Consider the following 20,668-nt stretch of genomic DNA (forward strand, 5'->3'; position numbering starts at 1 on the left):
TTTGTAATAGCTTTGGTGTGGTGTGTATAATTAGTTACAATTATTTTAAACTGGACATTCTATTTAATAGGATAGAGGATGTTTGTTTCTATTATTACCCAGATAGTTAATTTGAATAGTTTGGGTGTAGTGTGTGTGATTTGTTAAAAGTATTATAAACTGGATGTTCGATTTAATAGGAAAGCGAATGGTTATTTCTTTTGTTACCCAGATGGTTATTTCGAATAATCTGGGTGTAGTGTGTGTGATCAGTTGCAAGTATTTTAATATGGATGTTCGATTCAATAGGATAGCGGATGGTTATTTTTTTAGTACCCAAATGGTTATTCGTAATAGTCTTGGTGTAGAGTATGTGGTCAGTTACAAGTAATAAAGGTTGGATGTTCGATTCTATAGGCTAACAGATGGTTATCTCTATTGTCACCCAAATGGTTATTTAGAAGAGTCTTGGTGTAGTGTGTAAATAGTAACAAATAGTAGAGGCTGGATGTTCGATTCCATATGATAGTGGATAGTTATTTTTGTTGGTACTGTGAAAATTAGTAAAGCTAATTTTAGAAAATATATAAATAAATAATAACTAAATAAAATGAGAGGTAATAAACAATCTTAGTTTATAACCTTAGAATTTTAGTGGTTGAAAAAGAGAAGAATTATATACCTCTAATTGACGGATGGTTCATATTGAAGAGACTCCCTATAAATTGAGTTTTTTATTTAATTCATTTCAATCAAGTCATCCAAAGAGAATAACATAATATTTCTTTAAGTAGTTTTCTTTTATATATATAGAGAGAAGTGTGTTCTCCTTTTGTCAAGAGAGAGTGTTATTGTAGTCTCCTTGTGATAGAGAGAAGTTGTAATTCTCAAAGAAAGTTATTCAATTGTTTCCATATTTTATACAAATTTCTAATTTTTCATCTCTATATTTTGCTGTGTCATTTGTCTGGTACCTAACAGTGGTATCAGAGCCAAAGGTTGCTGATTAATATATTTTTTTTTTCGCTGTGAGTTACCGTATAAAAAAAATGGCAGCAAAGTATGAAATTCTGAAATTCAGTGGGAGTAATTTTTCCATATGGAAATTGAAGATAAAAGCCATTATGAGAAAAGACAATTGCGTGACAGCAATTGAAGGTAGACCCACTGGAATTACAGATGAAAAATGGAAGGAGATGGACAACAATGCTGTTGTAAACTTACACTTGGCACTGGCTGATTCAGTTTTATCAAGTGTAGTAGAGAAAAAGACAGCAAAGGAAATTTGAGATGCTCTCACCAAATTATATGAAGTCAAGTCACTTCACAACAAGATATTCTTGAAGAGAAGACTTTATACTCTTCGAATGAGTGAATCCACATCGGCAACGGATCACATCAACAATCTAAATACACTATTTTCCCAACTCTCATCGTTGGAATATACCATAGCGGAAAACGAACGTGCAGAGCTCTTACTTCAAAGTCTACCAGATTCATATGACCAGCTTATCATTAACTTAACTAATAATATTTTGACTGATTATCTTTCTTTTGATGACATGGCTGCTGCGGTTCTTGAAGAAGAATATAGGCGCAAGAATAAGGAAGATAGATTAGAAAGCTCAAAACAAGCAAAGGCTTTGTTGATGACAAGAGGGAGATAAATGGAACGTGGTTTCAGTGGGAGTCAAAGTAGACCAAAGTCACAAAGTAAGAAGCAGGTCAAATGCTACAATTGTGGTAAGAGAGGGCACTTCAAGAAAGATTGTTGGAATAAGAAGAGTATAGAGAAGGTTCCAGAAGGATCAAGTTCTCAAGGATGTGTTGCAAGTACCTCTGATGATGGAGAAATCCTATATGGCAAAGCAACAATTGGTTCTAAAGGCAGTAAACAGCTCACTGATGTTTGGATTGTTGATTCAGGAGCAACATGGCACATGACTCCTCATCGTGATTGGTTTTGTACATATGAACCTATCTTGGAAGGATCTGTGTTTATGGGAAACGATCATGCCTTAGAAATTATTGGAATGGGTACTGTCAAAATAAAAATGTTTGATGGTTCTATTCGTTCACTTCAAGGGGTAAGACACGTGAAAGGCTTGAAGAAGAATTTGTTGTCGATTGGGCAATTGGATGAACTTGGTTGTAAGACACATATTGAAGATGGGATCTTAAAAGTTGTTAAAGGAGCTCTTGTGGTAATAAAAGCAGAAAAGATTGCAGCAAATCTATACATGCTTATGGGAGATACTTTGCAAGAGGCAGAGGCATCAGTTGCTTCAACAAGCCAAGAAGAAATGACGATGATATGGCATTGCAAACTAGGCCACATGTCAGAACGAGGCTTGAAGATTCTTGTAGAACGTAATCTCATTCCCGGGCTCAAATCGGTAAACTTACCATTTTGTAAGCACTGCGTTACAAGCAAACAACATAGATTGACGTTTGGTAGATCAACTGCTCGGAGCAAGCACATATTGGAGTTGATTCTTTCTGATGTGTGGGAATCACCAGAGATGTCCCTAGGAGGAGCAAAATATCTTGTATCATTTATTGATGATTACTCTAGGAGGCTATGGGTGTACCCGATCAAGAAAAAGTCAGACGCGTTTGCGATGTTCAAAGAGTTCAAAGAAAAATTAGAACTTGAATCTGGAAAGAAGATCAAGTGTTTAAGGACAGATAATGGAGGAGAATATGTTGATGGTGATTTTCTAACATTTTGCAAGCAAGCAGGTATTCAACGACAATTCACAGTTGCATATACGCCTCAGCAAAATGGTGTAGCAGAGCGAATGAATAGGACTCTCCTAGAAAGAGCACGAGCTATGTTGCAAACTGTAGGTTTAGCCAAGTCTTTTTGGGCAGAAGCTGTTAAAACCGCCTGTTATGTGATAAATCGGTCACCATCAACTGCAATTGGGTTAAAGACACCAATGGAGATGTGGCAAGGTAAGCCACCTAATTATTCTTCTTTACATATATTTGGTTGTCCTGTGTACGTGATGTACAATTCCCAAGAAAGAACAAAGCTAGACCCAAAGTCTAGAAAATGTATATTCTTGGGTTATGCTGACGGTGTTAAGGGGTATCGCCTGTGGGATCCCACTGCCCGTAAGGTAGTTGTTAGTAGAGATGTGATATTTGTAGAAGATGAATTGCAAAAAGAACAAGAAAATGACAGCACTATTAAAGAGATAACCACTGTTCAAATAGATGAAAAATGCAGAGAAGGTGATCTTTCTGAAGCAGAACCACAACACGAAGAACAAGAAGTAGAGGCTAATGACATAGAAGTTCGTCGATCCACTCGACAAAGAAGAACACCATCATGGAACTCAAATTATGTTTTGACAAACCATGATGCATATTGTCTTTTGACAGAAGATGGAGAGCCAACAACTTTTATGGAGGCTATGCGCAATCCAGACGCTTCTATGTGGATGACAGCAATGCAAGAAGAAATTGAGGCATTACATAGGAACCATACCTGGAAACTTGTTGAACTTCCAGCAGGTCGGAAAGCCATTGGTAACAAATGGGTTTACAAGATCAAACGAGATAGTAATGATCAGGTGGAACGATATCGTGCAAGATTGGTTGTCAAGGGATATGCTCAGAAAGAAGGTATTGACTTCAATGAAATATTTTCTCCGGTGGTGAGACTAACTACTATTAGAGTAGTTTTGGCTATGTGTGCTGCATTTGATTTACATCTAGAGCAATTAGATGTAAAGACTACTTTTCTTCATGGAGAACTTAAAGAAAAGATATATATGCTCCAACCAGAAAGGTTTTGAAGAAAAAGGAAAAGAAAACTTGGTTTGCAGGTTAACTAAATCTCTGTACGATCTAAAGCAAGCGCCAAGGTGTTGGTACAAGAGATTTGATTCTTTCATTATTAGCCTTGGATACAACAGACTTAGTTCAGATCATTGTACTTATTACAAGAGGCCTGGTGATAATGATTTCATCATTCTACTGTTGTATGTGGATGACATGTTGGTGGTAGGTCCCAACAAAGATCAAATCCAAGAATTGAAGGCACAGTTAGTTAGGGAGTTTGATATGAAAGACTTGGGACCAGCAAACAAGATTTTAGGGATGCAAATTCACTGAGACAAAAAAGATAGGAAGATTTGGCTGTCGCAAAAGAATTATTTGAAGAAAATCTTGCAACGCTTCAATATGCAAGAATGTAAGCCAATTTCAACCCCACTTCCTATGAATTTCAAATTATCCTCAAGTATGTGCCCTAGTAGTGAAGCAGAGAGGATGGAAATGTCTCGAGTACCGTATGCATCAGCGGTGGGAAGCCTTATGTATGCCATGATCTGTACAAGGCCAGATATTGCTCAAGCAGTTGCGGTGGTAAGTCGATTTATGGCAGATCCGGATAAAGAGCATTGGAATGTTGTTAAGAGGATCTTGAGATACATCAAAGGAACCTCAAATGTTGCATTATGTTTTGGAGGATCAGAATTCATTGTCAATGGATATGTCGACTCAGACTTTGCAGGTGATCTTGATAAACGAAAATCTACTACAAGCTATGTGTTTACACTTGCAGGAGGAGCTGTGAGCTGGCTATCTAAATTATAGACTGTTGTAGCTTTATCTACTACAGAAGCTGAATATATGGCAGCTACACAAGCATGCAAGGAAGCTATTTGGATCCAAAGGTTGATAGAAGAACTCGGGCACAAACAACAGAAGATTTCTGTGTATTGTGATAGTCAGAGTGCCTTGCACATTGCAAGGAATCCTGCCTTTTATTCAAGAACAAAACACATTGGAGTACAATATCACTTTGTTCGGGAAGTAGTAGAAGAAGGAAGTGTTGATATGCAGAAGATTCACACTAAAGGTAACCTAGCAAATGCCATGACAAACCAATCAACACAGAAAAGTTTGAATGGTGTAGATCCTCATACGGCCTATGGAATACGTGAGCAACATGAATTTTGAAAATTTATCAAAATTAGCTTTAAGTGGGAGATTGTGAAAATTAGTAAAGCTAATTTTAGAAAATATATAAATAAATAATAACTAAATAAAATGAGAGGTAATAAACAATCTTAGTTTATAACCTTAGAATTTTAGTGGTTGAAAAAGAGAAGAATTATATACCTCTAATTGACGGATGGTTCATATTGAAGAGACTCACCTATAAATTGAGTTTTTTTCTTTAATTCATTTCAATCAAGTCATCCAAAGAGAATAACATAATATTTCTTTGAGTAGTTTTCTTCTATATATAGAGAGAGAAGTGTGTTCTCCTTTTGTCAAGAGAGAGTGTTATTGTAGTCTCCTTGTGATAGAGAGAAGTTGTAATTCTCAAAGAAAGTTATTCAATTGTTTTCATATTTTATACAAATTTCTAATTTTTCATCTCTATATTTTGCTGTGTCATTTGTCTGGTACCTAACAGGTACTAGATGGTTATTCTTAACTAATAACTTTTACGCTTCGCTAATATCTTGAAACATAATCAAAGTAGTTAGAGAACTAAAAATGTTATTCACCATGGAAATTTATCCTTTCTGTTGTAACAAAATTTCACCACGAAAACACGTAAACAATGTGAAAAAGGTATTTGTGGTCTTAAGACTAAGGTCCAATTTGGGTTAACAACTTAAATTAACTCTTTTGAAAAAAGAGATTAAAGTAGAAGGACTTTTATTAATAGAAACTTATAAATAAGTTATTTTGTGTTGATTTTTAGTTATAAAAGTACTTATTTTAAAGTTGTAGTGTTTGGATAAATAACTGAAAAAATAAAATTTTTTTACACAAGAGAATGGATATTAAAATTCTAATTCATAATAATCTTGATGGCAATGCAAAAGAAATTATTGTATAGTTAGTACTTGTTGTTTTATTGTGTATGATATGGTAGGTGAAAATAAAAAATAAATATGAAATGTGTGTCAATGTATATTTTGCTGCTGTTTTTTAATTTTTTTATTGTGACTTTTCATAATTTAAAAGTAAAAAAAAAAAAAAGTAGCTTCTGCTACTTCCTAAACAGGTTCAGGTACATCTATTGCTTTCTCTGATTCCGGTTCTTCCTCACAGGTTCATCAATAGTCCGCTCGCATTATTTAGAAAAGAAAATTTCACACGCATAAAAAATATTATTTCTATATAACTATGTATTATTATTAAAATTTTAACACGAGTCTTTACAACATCCATGATCGAAAATAATAAAGTCATAAATATATAGACATCAAACATTATGCAACTATAGTATTTACAACCAATTAACTCATATCTAGTTAAGCCACCACTAAAAGCCATCTCTTTTTTACATCCATCATTTCTTACAAAATTAAACATCCGTAATTCATAGAAATTAAAAGTCAATCACATGAACCAGAAACATATAAAGAAAAGAATTCTAAGATATGAAGCCCAGATTTCATCAAATTTCATACCGTTCGCTTTAATCCAAGCATCCATGAACCATATGATATTACTATCTTTGTTGTAATTTCAAAAAAAAATATAAAAATCAACCGCAAAACACCTACAGTCGTGCAAAATATGAGTACACTGCAGGTAGATAACTAAAAATCAAGTAAAACAAGGTCCTTGGAAGCGTAGCAATCAAAATTGAACTCCTGATTACGAACGTCACCAACACAAGTCATAATATAATCAGCTTGATTGACTCCAGATATTAGTAACAATAGAAATTGCTTCCTAAATGCTTTATATCATGTCACAAGTCTAAACTTTAAACATTAATCTAGTATAATTTTTTCCGCTGCAAGTATTAATAAAATCAAAAGGACCAATTAACTTGCAAAGTCAAGGCAACGCACTATTTATTTCGATCTGCTGTGTCAGAAGAACTATTCATATTCTATATAACTATGAATTATTTTAAAAATTTTAGCATGAGTCTTTACAACATCCATGATCGAAAATAAAAAAAAGTCATAAATATGTAGACGTCAAACATTATGCAAGTATAGCATTGACAACCAATTTAACTTATATCTAGTTAAGCTACCACTAAAAGCCACCTCTTTTTTTCATCAATTGTTTCTTACAAAATTGAACATCCCTAATTCTTTGAATTTAAAACTCAATCACATGAATCAGAAACATATAAAGAAAAGACTTCTAAAATATCAAGCCCAAATTCCATCAAATTTCATACCGTTCGCTTTAGTCCAACCATCCATTAACCATGTGATTTTACTATCTTTGCTGTAATTTCAAAAAAAAATATGAATATCACCGACAGAACACCAACAGTGGTGCGCATTATGAGAACACAGGCAAATAACAAAAAAACAAGTAACACAAGGTTCCTGAAAGTCGTGGCAGTCAAAATTGAACTTCTGATTACCAAAGTCACAAACACAAGTCATAATATAATCAGCTTTATAGACTCTAGATATTAGTATCAATAGAAATTGCTTCCTAAATGCTTTATATCATGTCAGCCCAAATTTAAACATTCATCTAGTATAATTTTTTGCAGCCCAAGTATTAATTAAATCAAAAGGACCAATTAACTTGCAAATTCAAGCCAACGCACTATTTATATTGACTTAGTCACTGTTTTTAAAGTCTAAAGCTGGTATATTTAAAATGTTCCGAAATATTGATTGCGATGGTAGTCAAATATCTTGATTAAGATGTAAATAGAGTCTTCACATGGTCAAACTCAATGCCAAAACTACTTTCATTTAGATCCTATCCAATCAAATGCATCAAATACAAGTAGACATGTGAGGAAAAAATAAAATATACTTTCAGCTAAAACTAGAAAAGTGTAAACTTATTCCAAATTATAATTACAATTTTTTTCTTACATAAACAAATAGGGTACCAATTCAAACCTATCTCTTCAAAATCAAACATACATAATCAGACAATTGAATAGTTATTCAAACATGCCACCCTTTTAGGTTAGGTATTCGGAGGAAAAAAATGTCTACATCCTAAACCAAATTTCAAACAGATGTGCCAAAAAAAATAACCATCCATTTATGTATAGAAATGACAATCTAACTTAGATTGACTAAACAACTCACAAAGTAACAAATTTTAAGCATGTGCTTCACACCAATTGCTGACTAACTAGTACCCGGAGGCAAAACAAACCCAAATACAGTCAACCATTAAAAATAAGTCACGAAGAACAGGGTCCTGAGCAACATGCATGGGTCAGTATTTTTCCCAGTTTCCTTATCTTAACAAACACTTGAAAAACTCAAACAGGCCCACCAAGTCCCACAAGCAGCAAAACCCTTCTATGCAACCCATAACATGAAAATTACGGTGAACATCTATGTAACCCATAACATGAAGGAACGACTATCGGGAACTGACCTTCAATAGCGGCATGCAAACACACCCTACGGTTGCTTTGGTGTTGCCCGAGGAAGACTCCAAGCGGCGCGAACATGCAGTGATTTCAACCTCCGGAGATGGCCGTTAACAGACAACGTGGGTGGCGGCTGGCCGACTTCCACACGACGCCGACTCGGAGATTCGCCTGCTGTTGTTCTTCTTCACAATGGAGGCCTCCCGAGGGATGGTCGGTTCGGCGATGGGCAGAATGGACGACGGGAAGGAGCAGAGAAGAAGCACCGGATATGGGTTGGTCCGAGTTTCTCAATGCCGTTTCAAATGGGATAGGGGAAGGGTACTAGTTCCTGAATGGAGTTTGAATTGAGGGGAATGGAAAAAGTTTTTATCGGCTGGTCAAAAAATTTTTATACACTTGATTCAGTTAATTGTGTATTTTAAATAATGAACAAAGGTATATTTATATATTGCACATAACAATTATAATTTATCACATACATAAATTGTTATGACTCTTCTATTGTCAATAAATACAATATTTTAAATATATACCATTTTTAAAAAATTGTACCCCTTTAACCAAAAATATAATATTTCAAACATATATCGTTTTTAAAAAATTGAGTCCCTTTAACCAAATAATACTATATATACCATTATTATAATTAATAATATATAAATTATTGATAACCGTTTATCAATATTAATAATAACATTAATAATAATATTAATTAATCAAAATTGTAAATACTTCTCAGAGCATCTCCAATTATGAGTTCCTCCTCTACTTTTTTCTGACACATAGGAACTCTAATCATTGGAGAGAAGAATTAATGGGTTCCTGGTTCCTGCACAGGTTTTAAGAAGGAGGAGTTTCTCCTCAGAGGGACTTTATTTTACCAATAATAACTTACTATGTGACAAGTTATTTTTAAAACAATAATTAATTAAATAATTATATTAAATAATTAAATTATAATTAATTAATTAATAATTATATTAATTTAATATAATTATTAATTAATTAATTATATTTTAATTATTTAAATCGTAATTAAAATAATTATATTAAATTATAATTAATTAAATTTATTTACATAAAAAAATAAATTTAATTTTTTGCACGTTATAAAATAATTTTTTAGTGAGTTATTTATTTTTATTTATAAAATTTGGAATGCTAACTACATTTCAAAATCATAGAGTTTAACTATGTTTTTTAATATTAAGTAATTTTACAAATTAATATAATTTCGAATTATATATTGTGTATTATTTTTATATATGATTTTTTAATATTAATATTTTTAATAGTGAATTATTTTTGAATTTATAAATTTAAAAAATATTATTGTAAAAAATAGTAATTATATTAATTTTAATTAATTAATTAAATGAGACCGCAATAAAGATTAAAGCTAGTTCTTTCTAATGGAGAAGAGAGATACTTTGAGTTTTTATTTATTATTTATGACGCAAAAATTAATTTTATGACAAATGGACCATAAATAAGAACTGAAATGAATTCTCTATTGGAGATGGTCTTACTCTTCGTCATCTGTTGAATCTCCTCGTAATCTCCCAAACCAGATGGATCTAAACACAAGTTGCACATATTGTAGTATGCTAATATAATATTATGTTTTCTAACACGCATGCATAAAATCAATAAATATTTTATTCCACTTTAAATGAGTTAATAATAGACACCTTTATAAACTATCCACTTGATGGTTAGTATCATAACCTACATGCATTTTAGATAAAATATCAAAAAATTATTAATTGATGAGGGATGAGTTGTGATGAAGCTTGGCTTGTAGGAAACATTTACCAAACAAAGCCGTGGTAGCTTCAAGATTATAAGATCAAAGTTTGCGATATTTTAAAAGAAAAATATTATTCTTGTCTCCTCAACAATTTTGCTATATATAGATATCAGATATTCTCTGTTTAGAACAACAACTTGTGCTATTGATCACATGAAATAAAAAATGGCAATTTTTGAAACAAACACAGATTTCTCTTCATTTTCGCAGCAACAGCCTGCCATCGTCATCATCTTCGATAAACAAGAATCTCAGTGTCTTGCAAGATCTGCATGAGTGCATTCACAATCTGCTCCAATTACCGAACTCAGAACAAGCTTTGGCAGGAGAATGCATCCATGAACTATTAGATGGAATCAAGGGAAAGCGTGTGTGAGCTCGAGTCAGTTTTTCGCAGGCGAAGTAAAGCCAAAGATGGAATCTCAATTGAGGTTGGAAAATACATTGCATCAAGGAAACAGATCAAGAAGCCAATAATTCAGAAAGCCTTTGAAAGGATTCAAGAAGGATATTATGGTTGCTTCTTCCTCAAGCAAAGACAATGCGATCTTAAAAGAAGCAGAATGAGTCACATTGAACTCATTGGAATCTTTGTTGTTCATCAATGTGGTCCAAAGGAACAACAAAGCCAGGAAAAGTGGAAAGTGATGCCCAAATTGTTGAAGTCTAATAGAGTTGAATCATGTGACACAAATGAATTTGAAAAGGTTGATGCAGCTTTGAGTTTTATTGTTATGTTGACAAAAAAGACAAATATATTTTGAAAAGAAATTAAAAATTATGCGTGTATGTAACGTGTAGGATTCAATATTCATGAATTAGGATATTGACTTGCACTTCTTTTATCTTTTTTTCTTAAAGAAAAATAAACTAACTCATTAAAATTATGCCCACAAAATAACATCTTTGAAAAATATCTTCTTCAAATGTACCTTTAAATCATAACTTATCTGTCTTGCTGCTAGTACCCAACAAATCGATTCCCTCAAATTGAAGCCGCATAGACCACTTCCATAAATTCTCTCTTCTTATTTTTCTTTTTTTGTTTATTTATTTATCAATCCTGTTACATATTTAAATTTTTTTAACAATTAAGTTCAACCAAGTTAATTTAAACTCAACAAAAAATAATTTTATTAATAAGAACGTGTAAGCAAGCTCCAACTCCCAATAACTGCATCACGCATTTCTTCTTATTCGCGTTTCTTCTTCTTCTTTACCCTCCTTCTTCTCCTTCTTCTTCGCATTTTTATTACTTTACATGCAATTACTACATGGTAATTTTACAGTATTATGTATCGGAGGAGGAGAAGGAGAAGGAGGAGGAAGAGGAGGCTACATAGAAACACCAAATCGAAGCCTATGAAAAGAATCACACTGAATCTAAATCAAAATACTACCGAAATTTTAAAATAGTGACACCAGAGAAAAAATCGAAGGAGGAGGAGGAAGATGATGCTACATAGAGACACCAAATCCAAGCCTATGACAAGAATCATATTGAATCCAAATCAAAATACCACCGAAATTTTAAAATGGTGACACCAGAAAAAACTGAACTCAAAACAAGCACAAAATTAAAACATGAATTACATTGAATCAAACTCATGATAACACCGAAATTTAGAAATGATGACATCAGAAAACTCATCAACATGGTTTAAATCACATAAGAAACACTACAATTACATAGAGACTCCAAATCCAAATTTATGACAAGAATCACACTAAATTTAAATCAAAATAATACCAAAATTTTAAAATAATGACACCAGAAAAAACTAAACTCAAAACAAGTATAGAAACATAAATCACAATGAATCTAACTCATAATAACATCGAAACTTAAAAATAATAACATTAGAAAACTCATCAACATAGCTTAAATCACATAAAAAAACACTACAACTACATAGAGATTCTAAATCCAAGCCTATGACAAGAATTACAATGATGATGATGGAGAAGGAGGGAGAAAAGGAAAGAGGAGAAAAAAATCGAATGAAAAGGAAGGAGGAGCAAGATGAAGAGATGGTGGTGGTAGTGACGACAACCATAACAACGATAACGAATGAGAAATATGAATAAAAATGAAGAGAAGAAGAAGAAACAACAACAATGGTGGTATACAAAAGAAGAAGAAGAATAAATGCGCGTGAATATGAAAAACAGTTATACAACTTGATTGAATTTAGTTGGATAAATCACGTGATTGTAGAACTTTTTTCTTTATTTATTTTTATACAACTTACTTTAGATATTTTGGGTCAGAATTTTATTTTATTATTTATACAAGATTTTAGTAACATTAAATTAGTTTGGGTTTAATCAACAAAAAAAAATTGGTTTGAGTTTTTCTAGTATATAATTTTATAAGAAAACACATCTAAAATACTTGGTTAAATTTGTTTATAAAAATAACACGCACCCAGCATTTTTTATAATTTTGGAATCAACCTATTAAAAATTGTAACAATTAGTACCTGCACAACTAAAAACACACACACATCAGCAACACACAGAACAAAATAGAAGAGTGATAATTCTCACTCTAACACTGATATAGATGTCAAAAATAGTAAAGAAGATACAAGAACAATAAAAAAAATGATAAGAACTCTGTGTAACTGTGTAAGAGCCATTCTTAACTCTCCTAACCTATGCCTTAACTTTTTTCAAAACGTCTCCCCTGTCACCCCAATTCTATTACTGATATACTGTCTTCTCTCCACTCACTCAATTCGGTTAGGATTCTCCAATTGATCCTCTTTCACGTTTTTTTTCACTAACAGTGTCAGGTGGCATATTAATTACATGAATATCCCCTTCTTTCTTTTTTTTTTTTTAATTCTATCCTCCACTCTCCTCTTTCTACTATAGTGCAAAGGTAGAGGAAGAATTTTTCTTCCTTTAGGAATAGAAGTTTCTATTCTAGCTATTTGCAGCAACTTCTGAACTCCTAGGCTATCTTCCTCCTCCACAGGGGCCTCAAATGATATCAAAACAGGCAATAAGGTAGCCATCCTTTTCGCCTCTTAACAACCGCAGTGTCGCCTTTCAAGAAGCACGGCGGTGCGTCAAAGAAGGATTGCCCTTGATACACCTCTCTCTCCCATCTTCCTCCCAACACAGAATTAATTTGTTGTAAGGATTTTTTTCTGAAATAAAAAAAAATTCATATTTCTTCCAAAACCATTTTTGAACTTTAATTCTCTAAATACGATTTTTTTTTGTTTAGAGCAAGTTCGCCGCACTCCGACAAACTTTACGGCAAACTCTATAAAAATTATAGAGTTTGCTTAATCTCCGGCGAACTCCCTCTAAACAAAAAAAAATCGTATTTAGGGAATTAAAGTTCAAAAATGGTTTTTGGAAGAAATATGAATTTTTATTTTCTGAAAAAAATCCTTTGTTGTAATCCCCCCAAAACTTGCCCAAGCTAACCCACCAGCTAGACTCCAACACCACTTCCGAACTGCCCAACTCCATGACAAAATATGATTTCTTGATAATATTGCCTTGTATCTCCAACTCCACTCCTTTCACTCCCCCATTACCACTTATAAAAGTCCATTCCCTACCTTGGACTTTGAATGTTTTGTGTGTATTCAAACCCCATAACTTATATGCTGAAAGTTGGAGCTCTAAGGTGTCTGAGCCCACTTCCTTCTCATCTTGAACTAATTTTTCATCCTCTTCTGAGCTTGCTTCTTCATCTTGGCCCAATAAAAGAATTTGAAAGTGTTTTAATTGGTACACAAGATCTTGCCTCTACCTTTTTTCACATTTAAAATATAGTCTTTTTCTCTGCCTTTCAGCCCATTCTTTTTGAGGTAGTCTCCTCACTCCTTGATTTTTGGGTCTAATGGAATCACTACTGCTTGCTGCTCCCCCACCTACTGATGTTGTATTGCTATTTGGGTCAGAGGCCGCCTTATACCTAAAACCCAGATTTGACCCTTCTCCCCTTCGTGACCCCAGAAGCAGTCCAGCCTCACGCCAAGCATTGGAAAGCTGAACGTCCGACTATGCATTGGAAAGCATTGGAAAGCTGAACGTCTGATCTTGCCTGGGAAATAAATCGGCCTCAATTGCTTGGAATCGGCCGAGCTATGCATTGGAAAGCTGAACGTCCGACTCTTTGAATCCGAACTCCTTACGTGTGTTGTTGTGTGAAAGTATGTTGTTGTGTGAAAGCGGTAAGAAGAGGGCGGAGTATACCTGCAAAGGTACTCCGAAATTTAAGTGTATATTCTTGCTATATCGAAAACTTAGGTCTCAAGAAAAGTTCTACTTCCCTTTATATGATGAATTCTTTGTCTGTTACATTCTCGGTAATAATTGTCGAATAATTGATATTGTAACCGACCTTATTTTACCATTTGAGACGTCGGTTATGATTGGAGAATTGGCGTCACCGAACTATGGCTCATAAATTCCGAGTAGTAACGGACGATGACGAGTTATATCATATGCTGATAACGCTTAGCCTGAAGAGAGGTTCTTTTAATGAAGCAGGTTGAGCTTTGTGATGAGTTATAACTCGGCTGCATGGATTATTGGTTGAGCCCCCAGATCAACATACTTCATTAAAAGTGGTTTGTTTTTCTGTACGTGGGGAGTCGTGTCCATTGGTTTCTGAGGAGAGAGAAAGCGTAATTGTTGCATTTAAGTTTTGCTGGTTTCCAATGTTGGTTTCTCCGTTTGACGTGACGTTGGAAATGGGTTTTATCATTTGGAACGTTTGTGGCTTTATTAACTTTTGATGTTTGGAGTTTAAGTTGGCAATTTTTGGCGATTGATTTTCTGCTTCCTTGTGAAGAATGAGTAAGAGAGGTATGGCTTTGTCTTCTTGTTTCTGATCTGTATCTTCATTTTTCTCTCTTTCCGTTTTTCTTTCTTTGTTTGTATTCTGTTTTGGTGGGCTGATGGGGTTTGAGAAGGAGAAAAAGGATAAGGTAGATTGGTCCTATGATTGGGTAGGGGAGGATGTGAAGTCTCGGGTCTCGTTGTTCTCTGATGAAGCAGCGGTGAAAGAAGTTGATGTAACTAAGATAGTGAGGGTTAGCTCTGGAGTTCAAGTTGAGTTGTTACCATGCAGTGTTGATGATAGGGTCTATCACCGGGAAAGGGGATTTGAGTTCTTCTATATGCACGGTTGTGTCCTTGAAGAGTTGCGGGTTAGGTTACCTTTTACAGAGTTTGAGTGTCAGATTCTGAAGCAGTTAAACTGTACTCCATCACAGCTTCATCCAAATGGGTGGGCGTTCCTTCGATCCTTTGAAATTCTCATGAAATTTCTTGAAGAGGTGCCAATCGTTGATCTGTTCTTTTCCTTATTCCAAGCTAAAGGGGTGTGGAAGGGAGGTTGGATAAATTTTAATATCACCTCCGGGCTAAGTATATTTTGGGGTTCCGAGCACCAAAAGAGCGAAAAATTTTCAGCCAGATTTTCGTCAATGAAAAAAGGGAAATCCTTTTTCAACCCCCTAACTTTGAAATACATCTCCTTGAAGTCTTTAAAAGAAGATTTATAGAGCTTGAAAATCCGTTGATCTTGCCTGGAAAATAGATCGGCCTCAATTGCTTGGAATCGGCCGAGCTATGCACTGGAAAGCTGAACGTCTGACTCTTTGAATCCGAACTCCTTACGTGTGTTGTTGTGTGAAAGCGGTAAGAACGAAGAGGGTGGAGTGTACCTGCAAAGGCACTCCAAAGCTTAAGTCAGTGTATATTCTTGCTATATCGAAAATTTAGGTCTCAAGAAAAGTTCTACTTCCCTTTATATGATGAATTCCTTGTCTGTTACATTCTCGGTAATAATTGTCGAATAATTGATATTGTAACCGACGTTATTTTACCGTTTGAGACCTCGGTTATGATTGGAGAATTGGCGTCACCGAGCTATGGCTCATAAATTCCGAGTAGTAACGGACGATGACGAGTTATATCATATGCTGATAACGGTTATGGAGCCGAATTATAACGTGTAATAATGACGACCATATCAGTTTCTACTTTCAATCGCCACCATTCTATCCATCGGCTCTGGCAAAAGTCCGATACCGCCATTTCAACTCGCATTTCCTTCTTCAAGCCATTCAAGAAGGTACACATGAGAGCATCATCCCCTAAACTCCTGTTCTTGCTGCCAGCTCAAATTTTCTTCGGTACATCACCACCAAATCCGTATGTAGGACTTCCAACAATGGACCCATAGGATTTGCCACAGCCCTTGGCTGAAGTCGCCGCAATAGATCTTGTTTGAACCTCCTCCACGAGAAGAAAGGCGTATTCTCCTCCCACCATTTCAACCACGTTAACGCTACTTGTACAATTTTTAAAGCTGGGTATATAACACAAACACACAAAAAAAAAAACTAATTATCAAAATGCTACTTGTACAATTTTTTAAAGGATAGGGAGATGCTACTTGTATAATTTATTTAGTTTATATTTTAGATGTGTATTCAATTTTAAAAAGACACTAAATTTATTTAAATATATTTGTTTTATTTTTTTAAATTATTGTAATAAAAAGCTAAATATTATACCATTTTTAAAAGATATCTAGTTAAATTGATAAAAAAATTACTTAATTGATATGACATTTTAACTAAATTGTTATCTTAAAAAAAAATAAGTATTCTCTCTTATTATTTAGAAAAGAATTTAGAACAAGGAGGGATAAATTTATTCCTTTGCTTTGCATGATTTGCATTTAAATTCAAATTCAATCATAAGTTTACTCAATTTTATTTATTTATTTATTTATTTTGGCTGAACACAATTAACTATATATAATTTGTAATTCCATCCTGATCAGTTAAACAATTTTATCGTTATCATAAAAATAAGTGTTACATTATCTGCAATAATTGTATACAAGCTGCTAATTAATTAATATACTACAAAATTCAAAAGCCGTTAAGTTGGATCAACAACTAGTGATTAAGAATGTTGAGAAGAGCAACTCTGATTTTGATTAAGCGCCTAAACAATGACTCAAGTCCTTCTTCAAGATCTTGAATGCATGACCCCAATTTTAGTAACTTGTTCTGCAAGTCATCGATGTTTCCCATGTTGAATGCAAAGAACTGCAATGCATCATCCACTTTTGCGAATTCATTATTGTCCTCTGTGTTGGAAAACATCCTTTTGCTGTTCATCAGCTTCGAAACCAACGGCCAACCGCCGCGTTTCGATTGAGTAGATCCAGAAACAAAGTTCAAAAGGGACTCGAATATGGCAAAACTAGTAACTTGAATTTCTTTCAACAAGTTAACTGTTTGATGTTCTTTGTTGATCATAGAAGGGTTGCATTTATTTGCATTATGACCCTTTAAATTTTCCAAGGCTTTGAAGATTGATTTTCTCACCACTTTCCTTGATGTCAAGAATTTTTTAACCTCTATTGTTAGCTCAACTTGGCCTTGCCTTCTTCGCCGGATTATCGATTGAAGCTCGCGGCTGTACTCTTTCGTGTGAAGTAGAGCATCTTTTGTTGTTGTGCATGCATCTAGAAGCATCAAGGAACCTTCCAAGAGTTCATCCACCCATTTTTCGCGGCGTTGGTGGACTAATGCTTCTTGTGTTAGAGGTAGTTGAACCAAATTTTGGACACAACTGTGCAAATCAAGAAGGATACTTAGTTTTTGGGTGAGCAATGAAGCAGAGGAGGTAGTGGTGGAATCAGAAGAAGCACCACCTCCCCCTAATATGGCTAAGTATTCATCGCATTGTAGAATAATAGGGTGTGGCTTAGAAGGCAAACTATTAGAACGAGCATGGTTATGAATTTTGATGTTCAATGAAGAGGCTTCCATGTTTTTCTTCTAAACAAAAGAGGAAAGATTAAAGGGTGTTTATATTAAGATTCAATATGTGGAATTGAATTTCCAATTTGCTTTCCTTTCTTGGCTATGATCAATATATATATGCGTGTGATAAACTCTATCATATCAAATTATATGATAATAAAAAAATATTATGTACATAAAAAAAATCACGCACTAAATCAATTATTATATATTTGTGTATAAAATATATATATTATTTAATTTATTTTTAATATTTATTTTATATTAAAAAATATATTTTGTATGAATAGTTAATTTAATAATCGATATTTATATATATTAGCATGTTTGATATATAATTGATTACTGAATGATCTAATACTGATCAAGACAAAAATCAAAGATATGTTATATCTAATGTCTCCTTAGCATATCTCTACAACTCATACTTCATTTTTTTTTTTAAATTGTGAAATCATATTTGGCCAATATTTGTTTATGGTTCATTGTATCTTTATTATACAATGCACGAGGGACATTGACATTGCAATTTAGTTGCTATTGCATAATTATAAATATCTTGTCCTTTTGTGAAGTATTAATTTCTTAGAACATGTAGATGCAAACTACTTTAATGCATGAAAATCAAAAGCTCCATGCTATGCGTTTGTTTGTAGTACAATTATATACATGAGTACATACCAATAATTACTTATAATTCTATCACTTTCTTCCAATTCTTTAATTGCAATTGACTTGAGTTTTTTTTTTTAATGAGGTGGTTAAATAAGATCTACATATAAACAATTTTTCAGTAGATATGATACATAATATAATTCAATAATATCATTTGATTCATATAGCCGATCCCATCTAATAAAACAAGACTTTATTGCTCTTGTTGTTGCTTTGTTCAATCAAAAAGTGCCTTTCTTTCTGTTGCAATATAATGACTACTTTCTACATTAGTTTGAAATATGAACTTTAGTCAAATCAATATTATTTTACTATTGTTTTCTCTCCCTCTTTTTCTACAATGAAAGTGATGGTTTTGTTTTTCCTCTTGATTGAGTGAAATTATAAGGTGCTGAAACATTATTGCCAAATATAAATATATATTTAATATATGTTTCTTTTGCCAAAATTTTGAGTCGTGACGGTGGTGATGCATTATAGATTATGCTGTGCTATATCTTCCTATGATGTATCATGTATGTATGTATATATATCTAGAACTTAAGGAGAATGCATATTGATTTAATTTAATTTGTTTATTTATCATTATAATAACAAGAAGACAATAATCAAATCATTCATTAGATTCAACATGTGGAATTTAAGCCCATTACTTATAATTGATAGCAATAATAGAATTTTCATCATTGTTCAACCACCAACTTGATCACCTTCAATATTCATTGAAAACAACATGTGTATTTATAATACATGTACTAATACTAATCAAGTTGTAAATTAAGTAAAATTCTTCTGAACATTTTAACTATGTCCATATATATAGATTCATTTGAAACATAACAGCTATAATTGAAGTCTCAAATCAAATAATGTATACTGATTAGCAAAATTTTCATGTACAAGTGTATGAATATGATATTATTATCTACATAATTTCTTAATAATTATATATGTTGAGAAATGAAACTCTGGTTCTAATAAGTTGCCTTTCAAGTTGCTCAATTCCTGAGTCCAAAATCTTAATCCATAATTCCTGAATGATAAATTAGAATAAATTATAAAAATTTAATTTATTTTTATTTTTTTATTTAATTTTTTTTAAAAAAATATAATATAAAAAATATAATTATAAAAAATTAATAAAAATAATAAAAAAATAAAAAGTAAGTTAAATTTTTTATTAGTATTTTTGTATTTTTTTATCAAAATAAATATAAAATATATTAATTTAAATATTCGGTATTTTTTATTTATATCTTATTTTATCAAACACAATTTTATATTTTTATATTTATATATCTCAATATCTCGTACCTATAAATAACTACAAGCTAGCCTAAGTGTGCATGAAATCAGAAATCAAAATGGTTATTCTAATAATTAGCCATTATAATTTTGTTGGCTACTAGCGGCAAGATAGATAACTTATGCTTTAAAGGTGTTTTTTTTTTTTTTTTTGTGGGAAAAAAAGATACATTTGAAGAAGATATTTTCAAAGATGTTATTTTGTGGGCATAATTTTAATGAGTTAATTTATTTTTCTTTAAAAAATAAAAAGGAAAAAAAAAAGTGCAAGTCAATATCCTAATTCATATATATATATATATCTATATATATGATGAATCATACACGTTACATACACGCATAATTTTTAATTTTTTTTCAAAATATATTTATCTTTTTTGTCAACATAACACGATGTGTGTTCAATTATAAGGAATCCGGAACCATATCCATATAATAAAACTCAAATCTATCACAGTAAACCAAAGAATAATATAAAAAACTAATGCCATCTCATTTTGTATTCGACTGTTTATTATGCCTTTAACTTAAAGCATTGATTCTAGTTAGTAGTTAACATCTACTCATCCCAAAACCAGATGCATCGCACAAATATATAATACAATAATAATAATACAAGTAATTATCATTCGTGAATAATTTTCTTCTTCTTGAATAATAATAATAATAATAATAATAATAATAATAATAATAATATATTATTATTATTATTATGTTCTTCCT

At 32.6% G+C, this 20,668-nt stretch overlaps 1 protein-coding gene across 1 annotated transcript; it reads right to left on the bottom strand.

Moving 5' to 3' along the window:
• Nucleotides 1–16,964: 16,964 nt before the first annotated feature.
• On the bottom strand, nt 16,965–18,044 carry LOC112757968 (uncharacterized). Its single transcript, XM_025806509.3, has one exon. The coding sequence runs from the start codon at nt 17,969–17,971 to the stop codon at nt 17,090–17,092; it is 882 nt and encodes a 293-aa protein (XP_025662294.1). The 5' UTR covers nt 17,972–18,044; the 3' UTR covers nt 16,965–17,089.
• Nucleotides 18,045–20,668: the final 2,624 nt, after the last annotated feature.

The sequence above is a fragment of the Arachis hypogaea genome, chromosome 16 (assembly GCF_003086295.3).
Source record: "Arachis hypogaea cultivar Tifrunner chromosome 16, arahy.Tifrunner.gnm2.J5K5, whole genome shotgun sequence".
Taxonomy (NCBI): Eukaryota; Viridiplantae; Streptophyta; class Magnoliopsida; order Fabales; family Fabaceae; genus Arachis; species Arachis hypogaea.

Coding starts and splice junctions, on each gene's coding strand:
- LOC112757968 (XM_025806509.3), bottom strand. CDS start 17,971: ATGGAAGCCTCTTCATTGAACATCAAAATTCATAACCATGCTCGTTCT.